The 27,119-nt window shown below is 37.3% G+C and overlaps 1 protein-coding gene across 1 annotated transcript in view; it reads right to left on the bottom strand.

Moving 5' to 3' along the window:
- Window positions 1-27,119, bottom strand: part of MYO7B (myosin VIIB) — a 355,055-nt gene that overhangs the window by 310,933 nt on the left and 17,003 nt on the right. The window contains 5 exon segments of the mRNA XM_053711560.1: window positions 14,621-14,734; window positions 16,142-16,284; window positions 19,951-20,072; window positions 21,226-21,410; window positions 21,775-21,927. Coding sequence (XP_053567535.1) covers window positions 14,621-14,734; window positions 16,142-16,284; window positions 19,951-20,072; window positions 21,226-21,410; window positions 21,775-21,927 — 717 coding nt within the window.

Genomic DNA, 27,119 nt, shown 5'->3' with positions numbered 1-27,119 from the left:
CTCCATACCGTATCATTCCATTAATGGCAGGCCCCTTCAGCCCGCAATCGTTACTCACGAAACTGCTCCGTTGTCCATGGCTGTTGGGGCTCTCCATTTTGAAACCCTCCAGTTCCAGGTGATAAACTCTCCGCATTTTCCGGTTGTTCTGGGTTATCCCTAGCTCCAAAAGCACAATCCCAGTCTCGACTGGCGCAGGTCCGAAATATTGTCGTGGTCCCCGCAATGTATTTCCACTTGTCTTCGGAAACCAGTTAAAGTCTTGTGCACTTCTTCGGTATCTCAATTGCCAGAGGAGTACTGAGAGTTCCTAGACGTGTTTGACAAGGTGTGTGCCAGTACGTTGCCTCCTCTCCGGTCTTACGATTGTGCCATAGACCTGCAACCCGGGGCCATTCCTCCTCGGGGCCGGGTGTACCCTCTGTCTGTTGCAGAGAATTGTGCTATGGAGGAGTATGTTGCCGATGCTCTGTCGCGGGGGATTATCCGCAAATCCTGCTCTCCTGCAGGGGCTGGCTTCTTCTTTGTGAAGAAAAAGGGTGGCGAGTTAAGACCATGTACCGATTATAGGGGTCTTAATCGTCTTACCATTAAGAATGCTTACCCTATTCCGCTTATTACGGAACTCTTTGACCGCCTCAAGGGAGCTACGGTCTTTACTAAACTTGATTTGAGAGGAGCATACAATCTCGTTAGGATTAAGGAGGGCCACGAATGGAAAACAACATTTAACACCAGGAGCGGGCATTATGAGTATCTTGTAATGCCCTTTGGCCTATGTAATGCTCCTGCTGTTTTTCAGGAATTTATTAATGATGTCCTACGAGATATGTTGCAACAGTGTGTTGTGGTGTACTTGGACGACATCCTCATACACTCACCCACACTTGAGGCTCATCGTTCTGATGTTACACGGGTTCTTCAGAGACTACGTGAGAATGGCCTGTTTTGTAAACTCGAGAAATGTGAGTTCCATCAGACTCAAGTAACCTTCCTAGGTTATGTTATCTCCGTTGCAGAGTTCTCCATGGATCCTGACAAGTTATCTGCAGTTCTGCAGTGGCCTCGCCCAGTTGGTCTTCGGTGTATTCAACGTTTTTTAGGGTTCGCCAATTACTATAGAAAGTTTATTAAAAACATTTCTTCCTTGGTCAAACCTATCACAGACATGACTTGTAAAGAGAATGATCCACTCCATTGGTCACCTACTGCCATTAAGGCCTTTGATAGTCTTAAGACTGCCTTTGCTGCCACTCCATTTCTGGCTAATCCTAACCCTGTCCTGCCTTTCGTTCTTGAGGTTGATGCGTCTGAGACTGGAGTAGATGCCCTCTTGTCTCAACGTCCTATGCCTGACGGTTCCTTGCATCCATGTGGTTTCTTCTCTAAGAAATTGTCTCCAGCGGAGTGCAATTATGAAATTGGCGACAGGAAATTACTGGCCATAATTTTGGCACTTAAGGAATGGAGGCATCTTCTCGAGGGTACTAGCGTGCCAGTGCTCATTCTTACTGACCACAAGAATTTAACTTATCTATCTGAAGCAAAACGTTTGTCCCCTCGACAGGCCAGATGGGCGCTATTTTTGTCTCGGTTTAATTATGTGGTCTCCTACCTGCCTGGTAGTAAGAATGTTAGGGCTGATGCCCTCTCTCGACAATTTTCGCCTCTGTTCAAGGAGGAGTCTGTACCTACTCCAGTTATACCTCCTGACCATATTTAGGCTACCATACATAATAATTTGACTTCTCCCTTGGGGGAGGAGATCCTGGCTGCACAAACCAATGCACCTCCTGAGAAACCAAGTGGTAAGTGTTTTGTTCCTGAGAATCTTCGAACTAAACTTTTGCACACTTCCCACTATCCTAAAGTCGCAGGTCACCCAGGCAAGAACCAAATGATTTGGTCTGTCACTCGACAATTCTGGTGGCCAGGTCTTCATTCTGATGTTGCTGCGTATGTTGCCTCCTGCTCAGTTTGTGCACAGAATAAGACTCCTCAACGTCTTCCTGTGGGTCTTCTTCAATCTATTGCTAATGGTGAGCATCCTTGGACACATCTTTCCATGGACTTCATTGTCGAGCTCCCTGTTTCCAATGGCAATACTGTTATCTTTATGGTGGTTGACCGTTTTTCTAAAATGTCACATTGCATTCCCTTGATGAAGCTGCCTACCGCTCAGGAGCTTGCTTCAATTTTTGCCCGGGAGGTCTTCCGTTTACATGGGTTACCCAAGGAGATAGTGTCGGACCAGGGTAGCCAGTTTGTCTCCAGATTTTGGCGTTCCTTTTGTGCTTAAATGGGGATCCAGCTTTCCTTCTCCTCGGCATATCACCCTCAATCCAATGGGGCTGTGGAACGGTCTAATCAAGCTCTGGAACAGTTCCTCCCTTGCTATGTCTCAGATCACCACAATAATTGGTCTGAACTGTTACCTTGGGCAGAGTTTGCTCGTAATAGTGCTATTAATGCTTCCTCTAAGTTATCCCCGTTCATGGCGAATTATGGGTTTCAACCATCCTAGTTGCCCGATTCATTCATGTCTCAGGGTATTCCGGCTTTGGAGGAGCATCTCCGGCAACTCCGTTCCACGTGGGTGCAGATTCAGGATTGCCTTCATCATTCTATGCAGCGCCAAAAGTTCCAGGCTGATCGTAGGCGTCTGCCCACACCTTCCTACCAGGTTGGTGAGAGAGTTTGGCTGTCCTCCCGCAACTTGAACCTTCGTGTGCCTTCCAATAAATTGGCTCCCCGTTATGTTGGTCCTTTTCAAATACTCCGACGGGTTAATCCTGTGGCCTACGCTCTTGACCTTCCTCCTGCTATGCGCATATCCAATGTTTTTCATGTCTCCCTCTTGAAACCATTGGTTTGTAATCGGTTTACCACTGTGTTGCCTCGTCCCCGTCCTATCTTTGTTGACAACCATGAGGAGTATGAGGTCAGCAGCATTATTGACTCTCGTATGTCCAGGGGCCGTGTACAGTATTTGGTTCACTGGAGGGGCTACGGTCCGGAGGAGCGTTCTTGGGTTCCCTCCTCTGATGTTCATGCTCCCGCCCTCCTCCGTGCCTTCCATGCCCGTTTCCCCAATAAGCCTTTTGTCCTCCCGCGGGGGAGGGGTCCTTGAGGGGAGGGTACTGTCAGGGTTTTTTCCCTGTTGTGTTTGCCATGTGCTGCTGGCAGCCATTTTACTCACCTCTCTTCCTGACTATGGTGCATTGTGGGGGATGCTGCTTATTTCCTGCATTTCCTTTTATGGCCAGACTGGTGTGCATCATCCATGTGAGACAGGATGCAGTCTCAGAATTGTGATGTCATCACTTATTATTTAAAGGGCATCTGTTCAGTATGCTTTGCCTTTGCGTTGTCTCAGACCTGTTAGTCAGGTAATACACAGGAACTCTCACAGTCTGACGTCCTTCCTGGTTCCTGATCCCTGGCTTGTTCCTGACTCTGCTGTTTTCCTTGTTCCTGATTCCGGTTCGTCTGACTATTCGCTTTGGCTCCTGACTCGGCTCGTCTGACTACCAGCTGTGGTTTTGACTCCTGGCTTGTTATTTGACTTGTGGACTTTTTATTATTTTTTGCTATTAATAAAGGTGTGATTATTTTTGCACTTCTCGTCTCGGTCTGATTCCTGGCACCCTGACACTGTCATCACACAGCAGCTCCCAGCAGCACTTCCAGAGTTTCACCTGTAACACTGCTGTGTCTTCACACTCATTGTCTGTAGTTCCTGTTCGGTGTTCCTCTCACCTCACACTGACTGCAGCTGCATCTTACCTGATTCCATCTCCTCTGACCGGTCAGTGACATTTTCTTTTGAGGGTAAGATCTTTCCCCACTTTTATTTATTGTTTATTAACCTAGGTTGCTGTTAACACTTCTGCAGATTTCTATAGACTTGAATGTATTTGGCTTTTGAACCATTATTCCTACAGTCTTACCAAACATCACTTCAAGTCTCTTATATTAAATTTTACTAATTAGGAAGTAAGTTATTTGTACAAGCTTTGCATCTAACTACTTCTATTTTAATGAGACATATCCTTACACAAAAGACTAAGTTTAAATATTCTTAAAGGAACAGAACCACATAATTATATTATGAACTTATATCCTGCAATAGGGATTAAGAAATTGATTTCACATATACTGTTCATTACAGCCGCTGAGGATCTGTGCATCGGGGGAAGCTAGATCCGCACCTCTGTGCCACCTTCGCTCCGGATAAAGATAGAAGATGGAGCCGTCTGGAAGAGGACCTTCTCCGCCGGACTTCATGAACGTTAAGTACCTATTTGGGGGTTAGATTTAGGATTTTTTATTTTTAATATTAGGGATTTAATGATCTTGTAAAAGAGCTGAATGCCCTTTTAAGGGCAGTAAACGAGCTGAATGCCCTTTTAAGGGCAATGCCCATACAAATGCCCCTTTAGTAGTAGGAGTAGTTTAGTTTTTTAGTGTTAGTTTTTATTTTATTTTGGGGATTTGGTGCGTGGGTTTTTTTTTAATGTTAGGGGGGACTTAGTATTTTTTAAACATAAAAGAGCTGTTTAATTTAGGGCAATGCCCTTTTAAGGGTTATTGGTAGTTTAGATTAGGAGGTGTTTTTATTTTACGGGGGCTTTTTTTATTTTCATAGGGATTAGATTTGATTTTTTTTATTTTTGATAATTTTGTTTATTTTTTTCTGTAATGTTAGACTTTTTTATTTTTTGTAATGTTAGATACATTGTAATTTAGTAGTAATTGGGGTTAAGTTAGGGGGTGTTAGGTTAGGGGGCTTAGTAATTAAATTAGTTATTTGCGCTGTGGGTTGTTGGCGGTTTAGGAGTTAATAGGTTAATTAGTTTTATTGCGATGTGGGGGGTTGGCGGTTTAGGGGTTAATAGGTTAATTAGGTTTATTGTGATATGGGGTTTGTCGGTTTAGGAGTTAATAGTATAATTAGTTAGTTGGCGTTGTAGGGTTTGGCGGTTTAAGGGTTAATGTTGTAATTTATTTATTTGGCGTTGTGGGGGTTTGGCGGTTTAAGGGTTAGGTAGTTTGTGTTGTGGGGGTTTGGCGGTTTAAGGGTTAGTTTTTTTTCGTAATACTTTGTGCGGGCAGGTTTTTTTTTTCTTAATACTTCGTGTGGGCGTGTCATTTTTTTTTTATAATTCCTTGCGGGCAATTACGTGTTTTTTCGTGTGGGCGGTTGTGTGTTTTTTTTCTTCAAGGCTACTTTTGCCTATGCTGCATCCAGGTGGATTCCAAAAATGGCAGGGCGGTGCTTCACTGCATCCAGGTGGATTCTATTGGCTGTGCGCACAGCCAACATTCTTTTGGCTGCCTCGCGCAGCCAACATTCCTTTGAGGATGCGTGCGCAACTGGCGACGGACGCGTTACAAACGCGATTATAGTATATATATTATAGTATCAGCTACGACAAATGCTGAATTCATGAAAGATTGGAAAAACACACTGACGGAGTCTTCACTAACGTTAATGAGACAGCTACTGAAGCGTAAATAAGAAGAAACAGATTTATCGCTTGTTGAGATTTCAAATCTCCAAGAAGTAATAGAGAAATGTAAGGACAATGACAGCTATAATGAGTAACTTTTAGCAGCTTTGAAAGCAGCAGTACAGACAGGCCCCCATTTATGAAACTGTTGTTATGGAGACTCACTCATGTGAGTCAGCAACTGAAAATTAAGAAGCACCGGTTGTAAGATGGCTGCTCCTTAACCAGTCCACAACCTCAGTGGGTATATAAGTGAAATATCCTAGACTTGTTTGTCTGGCATGACTGGCAAGCCTTCCTCTTTTGCAAATAGTTGCATGAGAGAAGGGGTGGGGTTACAAAAGAGCTTGTTTGTTCAATGTTAAATTCCAGCAGCGGATACTGCACTGCAGGACCCTAATTTCTAGGAACCTTGACTGCTTACATTTGCATGTGGGCCATAGCCTCTATTTCAGTTATGAGAAAGACGAAACACCAAATGTAATAAACAACCAGCTAATAAATAAAAAAAAGGACAAACCAGCAAGTCGTTATTCAAGTAGTATAACAACAAGAATAAATCTAAATATAAAGAGCAGGAAAAATGAAATCTCATTAATTTCTCATCTATTAACTTTCTGATCTTCAATGATATGTTTAGTACCAAGCAGAGCAATAGCGATTTTGATATTTCAGAAAGTACAGCATTTAAAAAAGTTCAAATTTAATGAGCAATTTTGTTTCATGAGATATCATAATCAAATGTGATCCAAATAATGTATTTAGTCCATAATTTAAATAATTTAAACATTTCTATCCAGAACAAGCTAGGTGGGCTTTGATTGAAGGTTTAATGTACAAAATGGTATATGGTATGTCAAGGTACAAACATTTTTCTTAAGGAAGACCTGTAATTTTGGTAAGACATTTAATTATATAGAAATACTGGAACATACTGAGATCTACTAAATGTTTGCGCAAATTTCATAAGACTCTAAAACATTCCAGAAGTATAGAACAGGGACATAGGGCCCGATGTATGAAGAGGCGTGTGGACAGCTTTTCAACTTAAGAAGCTGTCCGCACGCCTTCACAGCAATACAAACTCTGCTGAGTGTGTAATTCCTGCCCCTTCACTCACGCGACCAATAACGCGAGAGACACGATTGTCAATCACTGAGCGAGCGAGCTCTTGGTGATTTCTCTTCACCACCTCAGAGGTAGTGAAGAGTGTAAGAAGCAGCGGAAGCAGGCTCGCATGTGCAAACTTGCCCTACAAGGGCTCCAGAGAAGCTTACGCTGCTATGTACATGGTGCCCTTTAGGAGAAAGACTGTGTGAATGGGTAGATATCCTGTAGTTGTTAGTATTACAAGATATCTGAGGGATAATAAACAACTGCTAAGGAAATTTCATGGCTTTGATTGGTGGCAGATAGAAGATTATTTTCTTTTTACAATAAATATCAGGTGTCCCTATAATGCTACCTATTGGGTCCATGCAGAGGAATTAAAAGATGGACTTAATGTAAGAGGATATAATAAATGTCTTTTTTTAAAGATTAAAGGGACGTAAACCCCCAAATTGTTCTACCATTATTCGAATAGAGCCTACAGTTTTAAACAACTTTCCAATTTACTTTTATTATAAAATGTGCTTCATTCTCTTGGCATCCTTTGGTGAAGAAGCAGTAATGCACTGCTGGGAGCCAGCTGAAAATATCTATCCAGCCAATGACAATTGTGTGTAGTCACCAATCACCAGCTTGCTTTCAGTAGTGTAGGATATGTACATACTCTTTTTCAACAAAGGATACAAAAAGAATAAAGTACAATTGAAAATAGAAATTAATTTAAAAGTGTCTTAAAGGGGCATGAACTCCTATATTTTTCTTTTATGATTCAGATAGGCCATACAATTTAAAAAAAAGTTTCCAATTTACTTCTATTATCAAATTTGCTTCATTCTCACGTTAGTCTTTGTTGAAGAGATAGGTAGCATGCACATATCTGGAGCACTACATGAGAGGAAATAGTGCTGCTTTTTAGTTCTCTTGATAAACAGCTTCCATATAGTGCTGCAGACACGAGCATTCTCCTGAACTTACATTCCTGCTTTTCAACAAAGGATAACAAGGAAAGGAAGAACATTTTATAATAGAAGTAAATTGGACAGTTGTTCACAGCAAACAGTATGGATAAATCTGATTAATTACTGGATAAAGCTAAACAACAATGTGATGATAAAATCCTAACTTTTTCTATTAGCGAGGGGGAAAATTGTATCAAGGAGGTCCTGTACTTTAAGTGATATTTACAAATATCGAAAAAAAAAAAAGATTTTTTATAAATATTTAACATTCAAAAGTGTTAAATAATATGTAAAAATAGGCTGCACCTTTATATCTACGCACAGAGAGAATATTCTATCAGACATAGGTTGGATTCTGCAGAGTACTTGATTACATGTCAGATATGTGGGAGTCATTATGAGCGAGACGTGTACTGTGGCCAGATATTTTGCCAAACATAGAAATAATGCTAGTTTTTACCACAATTGATATACAGTGGCACCACTGCGGCAGCCTTTTCTATAATTGCAATGAGTAGCTGACACCAAATTAATGTTTCTATGCTTATAGTGGCAGAAAAGTTGGTGCTGTGCAGTTGAATAATATATTAAACCAAAAGAGAGGGAGAGACCTCTCTACAAGACTGCACATATAGCACTCTGTGTCTGGACTAATAATGGAGAAATTGGGAATTTAAAATATAACTTTTATTGGATACATTAAAATAAAACACTCAATTAAAAACAACCTGGAAATAGTAGGCCTATTCCTTAATCTTCTGTAAGCCTTTGATATGTTATAGGTGCTTAGAAGGAAATTGTGTAGGCAGGGAGTTATAAGTGAGACCACTTTGTTCAGTAATATTTCAAGTACTAAAGGGTTAATATTTGTGTGTCAAATGCACATATATCTAGGTATCTAAATATATTATTGATTTGTGCTTAGGTATTGGAATTGGATTCAATGCTAGTAACGTTCAGTGAACTCTGAAATACACATCAGAAGTAATGTTAGAAACTTCACTTTATTAATGAATGCCACTCCTGTTTGATCTTTTGTTGGAGTATAGATGGTTAAGATATTCAGAATAATCAGGTCTCACGTGACAGTTTGTGATCCTGAATAATTTTGGTTATATTTTTTAGAAATTCAAATGTGTATTGTGTATCTTCTTTATTCAACTTTTTCCCACAGTTTGTAGGTTTATTGTTACATTAAATTATTTACAACCTCTGTGTGGTTCAGTTGATTCATTTGTGTCAAAATATTAGCAAGGTCTGTTTCTGTTTAATAGCTAGTCATACGTCGAAATATCAGTAATCCTATGTTTGGCGTAAGGGTTATTATCCCATTATCTCAGTACCACTTTCACATATGGAATTCTTGTAGGATTGTGTTATTTTGTAATAAGAAGTATATGTGCGACTTCTATTAAGTTCAATCCTAATGGTAATAATGTGCACTTTTCAGTAACAAAGTGTAATATAGTTCTTCACCTAATGACTCAGCCAATGTAAGTGTGCTGAATCTTAGTAGGTATTGAAACAATAGGATGCATCAACTGTTACATTTAACTGTTTGTACTTAAGTAGTCGAGGAACTCACTTCACTTGTAAGTGTGTAACCGCAATATTATGCAGCTATGTATACAGCTATTGCGGTAGTGTGTTATGTTTGCCCCTCTTGCTGTGATATTCTGTGTATCCTCTCTTAAATTAATTTTGTCCCTCGTGTGATTCAGTGTCACACTCAGAATGCAATATTGTGCTTGGTGTAAAATACTTTAGAACCGGATACTTATTTTTCAGAGTTATTTGTTATACGCCAACCATTACTTAGTTTTATTAAGTTAGGTCTATATATACCCTCCACTAAACTGGTATGGCTATAGACTTGTTGAGATATTATCTGGAAAGTTTAAGTTATCTAATGTAACAGCAAACGTTAAATAGTTATCCCGGTAAGATAGGATAGTCTATCTATAAGTACAACTATGCTTGCAATTCCCCCAAAGCGTTATCTATAGGTTGCCACCTAATAAATAACCTGGTGCTAGTAACTCTCTGTTAAATCAAATAGTTTGGTGGTCAAAGTTATAACTGAGTTAATCGATTCTAATAGTGACTGTTAGTCATAATACGTTATATCAAATTTACCCCGCCTAAACAGGCCAACTACTGCAGGTAATTTTAAAAATTATATAGAGCTCCCATCTGCTCTATAACCCCCTGACCGGTTTCGCCCGTATCGGGCTTTTTCAAAGGCTCTTTGAAAAAGCCCGATACGGGCGAAACCGGTCAGGGGGTTATAGAGCAGATGGGAGCTCTATATAATTTTTAAAATTACCTGCAGTAGTTGGCCTGTTTAGGCGGGGTAAATTTGATATAACGTATTATGACTAACAGTCACTATTAGAATCGATTAACTCAGTTATAACTTTGACCACCAAACTATTTGATTTAACAGAGAGTTACTAGCACCAGGTTATTTATTAGGTGGCAACCTATAGATACCGCTTTGGGGGAATTGCAAGCATAGTTGTACTTATAGATAGACTATCCTATCTTACCGGGATAACTATTTAACGTTTGCTGTTACATTAGATAACTTAAACTTTCCAGATAATATCTCAACAAGTCTATAGCCATACCAGTTTAGTGGAGGGTATATATAGACCTAACTTAATAAAACTAAGTAATGGTTGGCGTATAACAAATAACTCTGGAAAATAAGTATCCGGTTCTAAAGTATTTTACACCAAGCACAATATTGCATTCTGAGTGTGACACTGAATCACACGAGGGACAAAATTAATTTAAGAGAGGATACACAGAATATCACAGCAAGAGGGGCAAACATAACACACTACCGCAATAGCTGTATACATAGCTGCATAATATTGCGGTTACACACTTACAAGTGAAGTGAGTTCCTCCACTACTTAAGTACAAACAGTTAAATGTAACAGTTGATGCATCCTATTGTTTCAATACCTACTAAGATTCAGCACACTTACATTGGCTGAGTCATTAGGTGTAAGAACTATATTACACTTTGTTACTGAAAAGTGCACATTATTACCATTAGGATTGAACTTAATAGAAGTCGCACATATACTTCCTATTACAAAATAACACAATCCTACAAGAATTCCATATGTGAAAGTGGTACTGAGATAATGGGATAATAACCCTTACGCCAAACATAGGATTACTGATATTTCGACGTATGACTAGCTATTAAACAGAAACAGACCTTGCTAATATTTTGACACAAATGAATCAACTGAACCACACACAGGTTGTAAATAATTTAATGTAACAATAAACCTACAAACTGTGGGAAAAAGTTGAATAAAGAAGATACACAATACACATTTGAATTTCTAAAAAATATAACCAAAATTATTCAGGATCACAAACTGTCACGTGAGACCTGATTATTCTGAATATCTTAACCATCTATACTCCAACAAAAGATCAAACAGGAGTGGCATTCATTAATAAAGTGAAGTTTCTAACATTACTTCTGATGTGTATTTCAGAGTTCACTGAACGTTACTAGCATTGAATCCAATTCCAATACCTAAGCACAAATCAATAATATATTTAGATACCTAGATATATGTGCATTTGACACACAAATATTAACCCTTTAGTACTTGAAATATTACTGAACAAAGTGGTCTCACTTATAACTCCCTGCCTACACAATTTCCTTCTAAGCACCTATAACATATCAAAGGCTTACAGAAGATTAAGGAATAGGCCTACTATTTCCAGGTTGTTTTTAATTGAGTGTTTTATTTTAATGTATCCAATAAAAGTTATATTTTAAATTCCCAATTTCTCCATTATTAGTCCAGGCACAGAGTGCTATATGTGCAGTCTTGTAGAGAGGTCTCTCCCTCTCTTTTGGTTTAATAGAAATAATACTGTCTTATCACAAACAGTGAAACATATATACGCTTTATTTCCCCCCTTGTAATATAAATTATACTTGGGATATAACGTTTGAATATTTGAATCTTAGTGGTTGATTTTTGAAAATAAAATATTTACATACTATATAGGTTATGCTATTATGAATATTGTATGCTTTATATTGTTACTAGAAATATTTGTGCATTTATCACAAATATTTAGTTTTTTTAATCATTCAGTACATTGCAACTTGATTGTTTAATCATAATATTTTACAGATTGTGAACTGTAACTGTTCAAATAATCACACCCCCCCAAACTGCAATATCTAAGCCCTGTATGTAAACATGAGTACCTGCACAAATGTACATACACCCACAATCCTGCATTTCTGTACAATAATTAGAAGCAAAGTAGTTCACCTTAGATAATGAATATAGAAAAACTATGTGCTTATCATGTCATTTCAGTTATTTGTTTTATTTTTCCTTTTTTGTGGAGGAAGACATATTTTTTTTGCATATCTATCAGTGTTATATTGTGACTATGTTATTAAGAATAGGTTCATTTTCCCATCTGCATTTGTAACACATAGGTTTTAAAATATGTGGAATTTTACATGGTCAGTTAAAAAAAAAAACTCCTAGCAAGGATTAGGCTTCATTGATCTACATTTTACAGTTGTCTATCTCTGATAAGGTATCTGTAGAGCAGTGATTTTCAACCTTTTTATTTGCCATAGCACACTTTACATTAAAAAATCCTGCAGCACACCACCATCCCACAATTTTACAAAATCACACATTGTATCCTAATACAGTATATATATATATATATATATACATACACACACTGTACTGTGCTGTCATGCCATGCCTTCTACAAACTATACATGACATATTGACATTCATTCACAAAGAATCATAATGATTGTCTGTGAATGAATGTCAATATGTCATGGTTGTAAATGATGCCTGATGAGACTTTCACATACCTCCCAATATTTCAAAATTTGAAAGAGGGACACCCCCGCACTGGGAAAAGTGTTATCTGTGGAGCACAAGATTATATGTGGAGCACCTCCCTCTTCCTCTCCAGTAAGTCTCCAGTCCTTCAGTCATGTTCCTTGGGCTGAGAAGGACGTGAGTGACGTGACCTGGCTGGAACTGTTCTGGAGGAGGAGCAAAGCTGCGCCAGCATGCATGGGGGAATGAAGTGTTGCGTGATGCTGAGTGTAGAGCCGGCACTAGGCACGTGTTGTGGTGGGTGGGATTCCTTCCAAGTGTAAACAAGGGTCGGGAAGGCAAGCTGTCGCTGCGCAGTTACCCTCAGTCATCATCTCACTCAAAATAAAAAAACGTCCCAGAATAAAAAACAAGCAAAATTTAAAAAATATATCACACTGTTGTCAGTCTGCCGTGGCACACCTGAGGATCTCTTACGGCACACTGGTTGAAAAACACTGCTGTTGAGGAGCAAATTCCAGCTTACAAAATAGAGGAGTGAGTGTCCTGTAAGGATTCAGCTATATGACTTCCTCTTATTTTGTATTATTGAGATATGACATGTTACCTCTCACTACTTTAATAAATTGCAAAATCAGAGTACGAGTAACAAACTGTTGTCTTATGAAAATGAGTTTAAAGTAAAACTGTGGTACAGATAATAATTTAACCAGTGTATAAAGTCACAGTAAAGTAAAAATGAAACTCTCAAAGTTTGGACAGAGCATGCAATTTACTTCTATTATCACCTTTACTACATTCTCTTGTATCTTTTGTTGAAAAACATAACTAGGTAGGCTTAGAAGCAGCAAAAGGATTTTGCTGGTGATTAGTGGCTACACACATACGCATCATCATTGACTCACTCGTCACTAGATGTGTTGATTTTCTGAAGCTGACTTTGGAGACAGTCTGGTCAAAATTAAACTTTTATGATTCAGATAGGGCATGCACTTTTTAAAAACTTTCCAATTTACTTTTATCATCAATTTTGCTTTGTATTCTTTGTTGATAGCTAAACCTAGGTAGGCTCTTATGCTAATTTCTAAGACCTTGAAGGCCGACTCTTATCTCGGTGCAGTTAGACAGTTTTTCTCAGATAGACAGAGCTAGTTTATGTGTGCTATATAGATAACCATTGTGCTCACTCCCGTGGATTTACCTAGGAGTCAGCAATGATTGGCTAACATGCAAGCCTGTCAAAAGAACAGAAATAAGGAGGCAGTCTGCATAGGCTTAGATACAAGGTAATCACAGAGGTAAAAATTGTATTAATAAAAAGTGTATTGATATAACTGTGTTGGTTAAGCAACACTGGGGAATGGGTAATAAAGGGATTATCTATATTTTTAAACAATAACAGTTCTGGAGTAGACTGTCCCTTCAACTATGTGTTTGTAGAGTTTATGTAAGAAACAGTTAAATAATAAAATGATACAACACATTAGACCATTTTCATATTGTAATATATGTCCCTTTAAAGATGAAGAGCCCTGATGCATTTTAAAGGGGGAAAGGGAAACAAGAGCTATTGCCATGGAAGGCTTGTTAAAAAGGACTGGCAATGTGGGGAAAAAAACAATAATTACAAGCACTTCGGAAACACTTTAGCAAAACAGGTTATGTTAATGTTATTAGTAGTAAAATATCTGTATCTCTATGTTGTTATGATAAAGTAAATCACGCTGAAGAGCCTGTGCTTGCCTCAGTTCTATATGTCAATATTAGACAATTTCATTCATCTTCATTGTTGAGTAAACAGGCAAATTAATTTAAAGGGAAATGTAATTTAAAAGGACAGTCTTCTCCAGAATTTTTATTGTTTAAAAAGATAGTTAATTCCTTTATTACCCATTCCCTAGTTTTGCCAAAATGCAGAGGAGGTCTTCAAGGGCTTTAGAAATTAGCAAATTAACCTACCTAGGTTTAGCTTTCAACAAAGAATACCAAAAGAACAAAGCAAATGTGATGATAAAAGTAAATTGGAAAGTTGTTTAAAATAACAGGCCCTATCTGAATCATGAAAGTTTATTTTTGACTATATTGTTCTTTTAACAATACTTACATTTTTAAAAACAAAAATTGGAGAAACAACTTGTAGAATTAAGATTTAGAAAGTAAAGAGGTTTACCATGGTTAAGTAGTTGTAATCTGATGGGCTTCCCAGATTTAGCTGTTTCTTTTGTTCTTGACTCATCCCCATCAACATGCAATAAAATATGTGATAGTTTCTTTCTCCTGGAGACTGAAACATACAATGAATATTGTTAGTATCGCCTCATATGCACAACAGAACGTTTGTAGAGATGCTGCAAACATATTTTATATAAAGCTAAAAATGTAATATATAGGAACACAAGTCTCATAACAGATGAATCAAGGTAAAGATAAAGCTAGCGAAGGATTAAATACATTTGCTATGTGGGAGGTGTGCCTATAGTTTCTACAGCTATAAGAGCAAAACAATCTAAGGTTATATTGCCCAAACTCATATTTTATTTAATAAAAACAGATACACACTTGAAAACTATCATTTAAAGCTTCTGTGTTCCATTTCAATTTCTACATGATTTCAGGACGCCATCACTGCCAGGGAGAGGTTGTGGAAAACCAGTAGTCTGTGTGTTGTATTTTTCATGAATTTATTGTTGTGAATCGGGCAAGGTTTATGAATTCTGTCTAATCCTATATCTTCTCTAGCTTGTGCTGTTGTTTTTGAAAATATAATAACTGTTTATACCTTTAGATTTTGATGAGGAGGCTGTTAATTAGGTGCATTCTAATTTTGGCCTAGTGTGCAAACGAAGTTGTAAGCCTTTTGTGTTTTGGGTCATACACAAATGTGTGCAACACAATATCATACAATATAAATTATTCTGAGGTGAAAAATGATTAACATTCATTTGTCAATGCAAAATCTTGAGAGCACAGTGAACACATTTGTAATTAAAATTAAATATTTTTCAGCTAAAGCCTGTCATAAGGAAACTCTTTATGTTAATACCAGAAATAAGAGGAAATACACACTTTACAGTTACACGAACACAAAGTTATAACAAGACCTCTACTCCTCAAAACACAAGACACATACAACTCCTCATTTTAAAGCATGAAGTTCAGTTTTCCAAAGGAAATAAAATATTACTTTCACCAACTATCAATGTTTTGCAAAAATCAGAAAGGCGTGAGCATGTACAGAAGGCAGAGGTAAAAAGATAGGACCAGGGCTGAAAAAAAGAATGTGAAAATCTGAAAAGGATTGAGTTTGAAAGAAAGAAAAGAGAGAATGACAAATAATTATTTCAGATGGGTAGAGAGTTCTTAAGTATATCTACACCTTTAATGATAGGGAAATATGCCATAAAATATATATATATTTACTTCTTATAGTCCATTATACACCATGTTGTCTGTAAAGGACCTCTATTTATGGACTTAATTTAATTTCTAAGGGCTGTCAGTGCATCTATACATTAGTGTGATCCTAACATAGTAACTAGCTGACCATTAGTACCTTAACATATCATACTGTAGGTGGAAGAACACACTTTTGTGGATTTTGGGTTTCATCTGTAAGATAATGTTTATATTGATTCCTTGGCTAACTAACACATAATCATTGGCTTAATTAACGAAAGTTAAGTGTTCTCACCTGCCGACACACGCGTGACTTCTCCAACAGAAATTGCTCAATTCGAGCTCCCTCAATGGCATGATCTTTATTGAAGTGGATTTCGATATATTTGCCAAATCTACTGGAATTGTCATTACGGATGGTCTTGGAATTTCCAAAAGCTGATGAAGAATAAAAAAAGTATTGTTACTGAATATGTATATGAATATTTAGTATGTGGTTAAATCCAACAATTTATATAGAAAGGAAATCCTTCAACTAAAGACAGGATAAGAGAAAAAATATAAAGTCCCATTATCTAAACTTTGTAAATTTTACACACTTTTGAGGTACGCTATTCCATATGTAACAATGTTTTATGTAAATAGTAGAAAAAAACAGACAGCTAGATTACGAGTTTTGAGTTATGAGTGAAAAAGCTTCATAACGCTGCTTTTTTGCTACCGATGCTATTACGAGTTTTGCAGGTATAGGTGTACCGCACACTTTTTTGGCCGTCATGCCACGTCAGTACCGCCCTTTTAAAAAGTCCTTTTTCAATGGGACTTCCATAGTGCCGGTATTACAAGTTTTGCCTGGGAGGCCAAAAAGTGAGCGGTACACCCTATACCGTCAAGATTCATACCGCCATCTAAAGTCAGTAGTTATGAGTTTTATGCAACAAAGCTGTACCATACAACTCATAACTAAACTGTCACAAAGTACACTAACACCCATAAACTACCTATTAACCCCTAAACCGAGGCCTTCCCACATCGCAAACACTATAATAAAATTATTTACCCCTAATCTGCCGCTCCAGACATCGCCACCACTTAAAAAATTTATTAACCCCTATTCTGCCGCTTCCCAACATCGTCGCCACTAGAATAAAATTATTAACCCCTAAACCACCGCCTTCCCACATAAAAAACACTATTTAAATATAATTAACCCCTAATCTGCCCTCCGCCCACTCCGCTGCTATAATAAACCTATTAACCCCTAAACCTAACCCTAACCCTTACACCCCCTAACTTAAATAGAATTATAAAAAATCTAAATAAAACCTACTATTAATAACTAAATAATTCCTATTTAAAACTAAATACTTACCTATAAAATAAAACCTAAGCTAGCTACAATATAACATAATAATAGTTACATTATAGCTATCTTAGGTTTTATTTTTATTTCACAGCTAAGTTTGTATTTAATTTAACTAGGTAGACTAGTTAGTAAATAGTTAATAACTATTTACTAGCTACCTAGTTAAAATAAAGACAAATTTACCTGTAAAATAAAACCTAACCTGAGTTACACTAACACCTAAAATAAAAAAAAATTAAATAAATTAAATATAAAAAATACATTTATCTTAATTACACAAAATAAAAAAAGAAATGATCAAAAATAAAAACGAATTACTCCTAATTTAATTGCCCTATAAAAATAAAAAAGCCCCCCCAAAATAAAACAAACTAATCAGCCAATGGGATTGAGCTCACATTCTATTGGCTGTTCCAATCAGCCAATAGGAGTTTTTACCCTTTAATTCCGATTGGCTGATAGAATTCTATCAGCCAATTGGAATTCAAGGGATGCCACCTTGGATGATGCCCCTTAAAGGGAACCTTCAGTGTACGGCTGGGACTGTATGAAGAGGATGCTCCGCACCGGATGTCTTGAAGATGGAGCCGCTCTACGTCGGAAGGATGAAGATAGAGGATGCCGTCTGGATGAAGACTTCTGCCCGCATGGAGGACGACTTCTTGCCGCTTGGATGAAGACTTCTCCCGGCTTCGTTGAGGACTTCTTGCCGCTTGGATGAAGACTTCTTCGGCTGGATGAGGATGGATGTCCGGTCTTCAAAAACTGTAAGTGGATCTTCGGGGGTTAGTGCTAGTTTTTTTTTTAAGGGTTTATTTGGTGGGTTTTATTTTTAGCTTAGGGTTTTGGGCAACGTAAAAGAGCTAAATGCCCTTTTAAGGGCAATGCCCATCCAAATGCCCTTTTCAGGGCAATGGGGAGCTTAGGTTTATTTAGATAGGATTTTATTTGGGAAGTTGGTTGTGTGGGTGGTGGGTTTTACTGTTGAGGGGTTGTTGTTATTTTTTTTTACAGGTAAAAGAGCTGATTTCTTTGGGGCAATGCCCCGCAAAAGGCCCTTTTAAGGGCTATTGGCAGTTTAGTGTAGGCTAGGGTTTTTTTTATTTTGGGGGGGCTTTTTATTTTGATAGGGCTATTAGATTAGGAGTAATTCGTTTTTATTTTTGATAATTTCTTTTTTTATTTTGTGTAATTTGGTGTTTATTATTTTTTGTAATTTAGATAAATGTATTTTTTTAATTTAATTTATTAAATGTTATTGTAATGTTAGGTGTTAGTGTAACTCAGGATATGTTTTATTTTACAGGTAAATTTGTCTTTATTTTAACTAACTAGTCTACCTAGTTAAAATAAAAACAAACTTAGCTGTGAAATAAAAATAAAACCTAAGATAGATACAATATAACTATTAGTTATATTGTAGCTAGCTTAGGGTTTATTTTATAGGTAAGTATTTAGTTTTAAATATTAATTATTTAGTTATTAATAGTAGGTTTTATTTAGAATTATTTTAATTATGTTAAAGTTAGGGGTGTTAGGGTTAGGTTTAGGGGTTAATACATTTATTTAGTGTTAGTGATGTGGGAGGCCAGAGGTTTTAGGGGTTAATAACTTTAGTATAGTGGTGGCGGCAGATTAGGGGTTAATAAGTGTAATGTAGGTGTCAGCGATGTCTGGGGCAGCAGATTAGGGGTGTTTAGACTCAGGGTTTATGTTAGAATGTTAGGTTTAAACATAAATTTTCTTTCCCCATAGACATCAATGGGGCTGCGTTACGAAGCTTTACGCTCCGTCATTGCAGGTGTTAGGCTTTTTTTTAGCCGGCTCTCCCCATTGATGTCTATGGGTAAATCTTGCACGAGCACTTCAAAGCAGCGGTATTTGTGTGCGGTATGGAGCTCAACGCTGCCATATTGCTTGCAAACGCCGTTTTTTGCAAACCTGTAATAGCAGCGCTATTAAAAGTGAGTGGTGGAAAAAACTTGCAAGTTATTAACGAGCCACTCATAACGCAAAACTCATAATCTGGCTGAGAGTTAATAACCCTATGCCAATATTATTACACAGAGCATATTTGACCAGCATTAATATTTACCTTTGATCCTGGAGTAAAATGGATGAAGGTATAATAAAAAAGCCTATAGCATCGAACCAGATCCATAGGCAAAAACAGTTAATTCAGGTTCCAAAAACAAGAAAATGGCAAATAGATGGTGGCATTATTTCTACAGGTGAGATAATTCTCCCAAAATATTATAGTGCAGGAGAGTCCTTGGTTGTGACTTTAGGCTGGACTAAACATCATTCTCCGCAGACTCCATTAGAGGCCTGAGTTTAATGTAAAGTGTTTTCATGGTACAGGTGAAAGCAAAAAGGCAACTACCGAGCAGGTGGCAAAAAAAGTTAGGTAATAATAGAGATTAGAGCAAGCACCATGGAAAGAGAAGCAGTGTGTCAAGAAAGTCATTGATCACTTGTCACCAACGACAGCGTAAAGGAAACTTGCAAAGTTTTAAAAAAACAAAAATGCATTATTTAAAGAAACACTAGTCATAAGTGTATCTCAGAAGTTAGGAGTCATGGGAACACTTAAGATGATAAAGGCACTGAGGCCAGAGAAGAATCTCTTTTCTTTTTTATCATCTATGTGAATAAAAAAACATAGAAAATCCTACACTCCGCACTTGTTTAAATAAAGTAAAATTAAGTAATTTCCATGCCCCATATTTACTGCTTACCTTCCATAATAGGATTAGCTTCAAGGATCTGTTGCTCAATCCAGGAGTGTTGTCCGCTGGCTGAAGCCAAAAACTGTAACATTAGCTTGGTGCTCTCTGTCTTCCCAGCTCCAGACTCTCCACTGGAAAAAAAAGAGACATTGAGACCAACGGATGAGCCAGACAAATGCATTATTTTAATAACATGTTTTATAAGAGCAGAATCCACACAATCCTTAAATGGATATTTTGATTCAGTATTTAATTGGTGCTATTTTAAACCTATCTTCATAAAAAATGTCAGTTCCTGTCAATGAAACCTAGATCTGCTAAACAATACAGAAACACAAACAGGTTTCTCATGGAGTAAATAGATTGTACCACAGAAATAAACTGTAAACAATACCAAAATTAAAGATTACAATTTATATTTTTACAGGTGATTTTTTACAGAAGAAAAAAATGTAATAACAAAATATAGTGAATGTAAGAATAATTCATACAAATCCATAACCTTGTAACGACATTTGGTGTTTCAAAAACAAAATTAAAACTACAAATGAACAACCTCAAACAAATGTCATACAAGTGAAAGATGTTTTCTATATGAGAACAGCACTGTTCTGAAAAATATGGCATAACTAATTAACACCCAGTGCTAGTAATAAGTGTTAAATGGACACACGCATCACTGCTTTCTGAATGCCACATTAATCCCACTAACAAATGAACTCTTTATTTAAATCTACTTCTTAATTGCTAATACATGAACAACCCACCAGCCAAGTTGCGGCAGCCTTGGATGCCACTCTTACCAGCGGTATGCCCCTCCAAATATAAGCCCCAACATCAAGGTATTCCCTCAACAGACCTCTGTTGATACCCCCACTAAAGATTAATTGCTCCGGTACTTAAAAGTTAGTCCCTACTTAATCCTTGTTAAGTGATTTTCTGTTGTATATTTAATTCTAATGATTGTCAATCCTCCTTAAAAAACAAGACTCCTCTATTTGTATTGATACCCTTAATCATCCTCTTGAGATGATTATAGCATGTTGGTATACAAAGTGGAAATGATAATTGGTTAAATAATTGACCAATCTGGGAGGCTGAAAGTATGACCAACGCCCCTCCCTAGTAACTAGCCAGTTGAATTTAATATTGGGAGTAATAGGACAGTGTAGGAGGCTTTACAAAGAGTAGGAAGTAAACAGACAAACAATATAAGGTTTGTTTTGAAATCCAGTGAATATGTTCTGTTCAGCACTGACACTATTTTTATATTTCTCTCACTACCTGATAACACAGCACTGGTTAGCATTATTCTTCTGCATATTGAAGAAGCATGTGTCAGCAAGAGCGAAGATATGAGGAGGAAGTTCACCAATACGACGGTTTCTGTACATCTGGATCTGTTCTGTTTCATATAATGGGAGTTCTGAATATGGATTCACAGCCACCAATATTGCACCGGTGTAAGTCTGCAGAAAAGGTATAAAATTAATGAGAGATTCTTTTATTACAAATTATCATCTCACCTACAAAATCTCAGTATGAGGATGGTTTAGCTTTATACCAAACACACAGCAGCAGCAAATAATGGTTTTATTAACATCATCTGGTCCTTTAGAAAATCCTATTAAATATAGATGTAGCTAAGAAAATCTAGACTTTAATAGTAAATGTTTGTAGAAAAATTATTAGATAAACTTTTTATTAACAATTGTGATTGATCCTAGATTTCTGATTTATTTTCTCTTTTTTTCATTTGCAATCACTTGCCAAACATTTTATTACTTCTAAAAACACAAACAATCAGATTATTAAAATGTATGTCATTCTTACATATATGTTGTTCTCTTTGTAACGGACGTGCAGGTTGTGGACAATTCCAGCTTCATTGAGATCTCCAAGTCTGATCATGTCTTCAACTCCCCGTGCAGAGCTGGGGTGCATGGGGCGCACATTATTAACATTGCGGGCAGTGATCCAGTGTTCCTGTGATACATAAGACACTTAGTAGTACAATGTTCATTAGTATTGCACTAGCAAAAATAAATAAATAATCATCATTATATTATAAAGCCATTTAATCAGCAATAAAAATGCATATTTTATATGAATATAAATTGATAAAAAAAATTAAGGTAAGATATTATATAGTTTAAAAACATAAAATTTGTCTCATGCTTGTGATGATATAATATTCAGCTACTAGTGAAATATGCTGATTCATTTATTCTTGCAGGAAAACAATCCTTAGTCTTCAGCAGTTTTCCAAAATATCTGTCCTCTTTATAGAGGTAGTTCTGTTTCTACCTAGATAGAATAAACCTCAGGTCTGTTGCAATTGAAGTCATTTTTATAAAAAGGGGAAAAAAAGATCTCTGGCCCATCTCAGTACATAATTCTTGTTACTGCAATGGTTTGTCACCCCCTGTCTTCATTATTGCTGCTTATAGCCCGTTAGGTGACCAGATAAATGCACACATGAAAAAAGCACACATTAAAATTCCACACAGAAAAAACCCAATGTCATAAAAGCCCACATGAAAAATACCCACACAAAATTGCTCACACTGAAAAAACATAAAATTATGCTTACCTGATAATTTCCTTTCTTCAGATGGAAAGAGTCCACAGCTGTATTCATTACTTTTGGGAAATCAGAACCTGGCCACCAGGAGGAGGCAGAGACACCACAGCCAAAGGCTTAAATACTCCTCCCACTCCCCTCATCCCCCAGTCATTCAGCCGAGGGAGAAGGAACAGTAGAAGAAACATCAGGGTAAAAAGGTGCCAGAAGAACAAAAATGACGGCTGCCCCACATAAAAATACGTGCGGGGAGCTGTGGACTTAATTTATGTTTTTCTTCAAAAATGGAAAGAGTCCACAGCTGCATTAATTACTTTTGGGAAAACAATACCCAAGCTATAGAGGACACTAAATGCTAAAAATGGGAGGGTACAAAAGGCGGCCCATTCTGAGGGCAACAGGCCATAAACCACAACCCAGCAAAAATCCCGCTTCATCCGAAGCCAGAAAAACATATGAAAAGGAAAAAGGCCCCAAGAACACTGACCCGCAGCGAGTCCACAAGCCTTGCTAGAGACCGCAGAAACAGACTCAACTGAGCCAACACTCCTCCAGGAGACCCCATCGCCCAACGGTTGGTCCTCAACCACACACCCTTACAGAGAAAGGGGAACAACAACTGAAAGCACCCAAAGAGGAGAGGACATAGAGGAACAAACAATGATTCCCGGAAGTCCCTAAACATCGCGCAATAAGATAAAAAAAAAAAGGAAAACCCCAAAAAGCGAGCCAAGCTCATATGGACCCTGGGTTCCTGAAACAAGGGAAGGCAACGCCCAGACCCCAAACTGTACAGAACCACAAGGTTGAGACCGGGAATCAGAACAGAGAAGAAAACTTCTCCGAAACAACAGAGCAACCCCCCCGAAAAAACGACTGAAACCGGAGTCCCAAGTCGCCAGTAACTCAGAATATCGAAATATTCCCAAACCAACGCGTGCATCAAACCCAGAGAAGCAACCTCTGAACACCACACACTGCAGTCATACCAGGATGACTTGAAAAAACATAATTTATGTAAGAACTTACCTGATAAATTCATTTCTTTCATATTGGCAAAAGTCCATGAGCTAGTGACGTATGGGATATACATTCCTACCAGGAGGGGGCAAAGTTTCCCAAACCTCAAATGCCTATAAATACACCTCCCACCACACCCACAACTCAGTTTAATGAATAGCCAAGTAGTGAGATGATAACAAAAAGGAGTAAAAAGCATACAAAAAGAGGAACTGGAAATATAATTGTGCTTTTATACATGGACTCTTGCCAATATGAAAGAAATTAATTTATCATGTAAGTTCTTACATAAATTATGTTTTCTTTCATATAATTGGCAAGAGTCCATGAGCTAGTGACGTATGGGATAGAAATACCCAAGATGTGAAAGTCCACAGAAGAGTCACTAGAGAGGGAGGGATAAAATAACAACAGCTATTTCCACTGTGAAATTAAATCCTCATAATAATTAAGTTTTCCTTAAAAAAAACAAATTAAAAGCAGTAGAATTAAACTGAGACAGCTGCTTGAAGAACTTTGCTACTAAAGACTGCTTTAGAGGAAGCAAAATACATAAAAATGGTAAAAACAATAAAAGTATGCAAAGAAGTCCAAATTACTGATTTGCAAATTTGAGCAACAGAAGCTTCATTTTGAAAAAGCCCAAGAAATGGTGACTGAACTTAGTAGAATGATCTGTAAATCTCTGAGGCGGAGCCTGCCCTGCCTCCAAATAAGCCTTAAGAAACAAAAGCTTTAACGAGGATGCCAAAGAAATGGCAGAAGCTTTCTAACCTACTCTGGAACCAGAAGAACAACAAATAGACTAGAAGTTTTATGAAATCCTAGTAACCTTGATATTGAAATATAAAGCTCTTACCACATCCAAAGGATGTAAAGAACTCTCAAAGAATTCTTTTACGTTTCGGAAACTAAGAAGGAACAACAATTCCTCTACTAATGTTGTTCAAATGCACAACCTTAGGAAAAAAAGAAGTCCACAAAACAACTTATCTAGATGAAAAAATCAGACAAAGAGACACATAAGAGAGAGTTGATAAATCAGAAACTCTTGTAGCAAAAGAGATAGTCAAAAGAAACAACACTTTCCAAGAAAGTAGATAATCTTCAAAGAAAATATAGGCTCAAAAGAAAGAGCCTGCAAATCTTTAAACCAAATAAGACTCCAAAAAGGAGAAATTAATAAATGAACAGGCTTGATACCAACCAAAGCCTGAACAAAACAGTGAATATGAGGAAGTTTAAACAATTTTTCTAGGAAATAAAACAGAAAGAACAGAGATTTGTCCCTTCAAAAAATTTGCAGACAAACTTATCTAAACCATCCTGAAAAAGCTATAAAATCCTAGGAATTCTAAAAGAATGCCAAGTGAATTTATGAGAAGAACATCATAAAAATATAGGTTTTCCAAACCTGATAATACATGTTCCTTGAAACAGACTTATAAGCCTGCAACATAGTGATACAAACTGAGTCAGAGAAACCTCTATGACTAAACACTAATCAATTTCCATACCATCAAATTAGTCATTTGAAATCCCAATGGAAAAATAGCCCCTAAAACAAGAGGGCTGGCCAAAGAGAAAGCGGCCAAAGATGGCAACTGGACATCTGAACACGATCCACATACCAAAGCTGTGAGGCCATGCTGATGCCATCAGAAACACATGAGACTGTTCCAATATGATCTTGGAAATCACCATTGGAAGAAAAAAACAGAGGCGGAAAGATGTAGTCAGGTTGCAAAACCAAGACACTGCTAATGCATCAACCATTTCCGCCTGAGGATCCCTGGACCTGATAAGGTACCTGGGAAATTGAAAAAAAAAAAACCATCTGTATAGAGATACCACTCTCCCGAATGTAAAAACTGACGGCTAAGATAATCCACTTCCTAAATGTCTAAACCTGAGATAGAAATCGTAGAAATTAGACAGGAGGTGAATTCCATCTAAGAACGTATTCAAGATACTTCTTAATTGCTAAGGAACTGCGAGTCCCCATTTAATGATTGACATAAGCCACAGTTGTGGTATTGTCTATCTGAAAACAAAATGAAAAGTTCTCTCCTAAAAGAGGCCAAACCTGAAAGAGCTCTGAAAATAGCACGAATTTCTAAAATATCGATTGGAAAGCTCGCCTCTTGATGTTTCCAAACCCCTTGTGCTATCAGAGACCCTCAGACAGCCCCCCAACCTATAAGACTTGCATACATTAAGAATACAATCCAGGAAGGATGAACAAAAAGAGGCCCTCTGAATAAAACGATGATAGTCTAATCAACAAAACAGAAAGTTAAGTGTTAGGATTTAAGAATATCAACTGTGATATCTGAAAACTATCCCTGCACCATTGATTCAGTATGCAAGGCAATAGAGGTCTCAGATGAAAAACGAGCAAATTGAACCACGCCCGATGCTGCAGTTATGAGACCTAAAACTGCCATGCACATAGCCACTGAAAGGAATGTTCTAGATTGTAAGTTAGACAGGCTAACGCCAATTACAATTGACTTTTGTCCGATAAAGACAAAGACATGAACACAGAATCCATCTAGAAACTCAAAAAGAGGTGACCCTTGTCTGAGGAATCACAAAACTCTTAGGTAAATTAAATCATCTAGCCATGTCTTGAAGAAACAAAACTAGTTTATTAATTAAAGATTCTAATAAAAGAAAAGATTAAGCTAATACCAAGATACCATCCAAATAAGGAAACACCACAATACCCTACTGTCTTATTACAGAAAGAAGGGCACCCAGAACCTTTGAAAAGATTCATAAAGCTGTCTCTAGACCAAATGGAAAAGCAACAAATTGGTAAAGCTTATCTAAAAAATAGAATCTCAGAAACCACAAGTGGTCTGAATGAAATAAAATGTGAGAATAAACATCTTGTAAAATGGAGTGGACATGAAATGACCTTGCTGAACAAAAAGGCATAAAAGTCCTTATAAACGCCAACTTGAAAGTTGAGAGTCTCAGAAAACAATATAACGTCTTCAGATCCAAGATTGGACTGAATAAATCTTTCTTCTTTGGAAAAAAGAATAGAATTGAATAGAAACCCAATTCCTGTTCCTGCTAAAGAACTGGTATAATCAATCCTGAAAAAAAATCAGAGTGTACTGAGAAAGAAAGATTCTTCCCATAGAAGGTCTCATTCTAAACATCTATACAAACCCTAAGAATAATATAGATTTTGGACTGAGTTCATCTAAAAACAAACTAATCTGCCCTTCACCAGAAGGACTGGTTTGAGAACCACACCTTCATGCAGACTAATAACTAATAATTATATAGCGTTTATCTCCCAGAAGGATACAAAAAATGCTTTTTTCGTGCTTACACTCAGAGTTAACCAAATTAGCAGTTGATAAAAACAGTTGTTATTATTACCCAAATAAATGGTACACAATAAATTGACCTCAAAAGGCCGAAGGGCTGTATTAACCCTGCCGGGATATGAATCTATGACCCTTGGATCTAGAACAAGCATTTTTAGTAAGGACATCCACAAACTGATCTACATCACTGGACTAAATGTAGGGCAGAAAAAACTCTTAACCTCCAA

This window comes from Bombina bombina, chromosome 4 (assembly GCF_027579735.1).
Source record: "Bombina bombina isolate aBomBom1 chromosome 4, aBomBom1.pri, whole genome shotgun sequence".
NCBI classification, from domain to species: Eukaryota; Metazoa; Chordata; class Amphibia; order Anura; family Bombinatoridae; genus Bombina; species Bombina bombina.
This window is presented reverse-complemented; position numbering and strand designations above follow the sequence as displayed.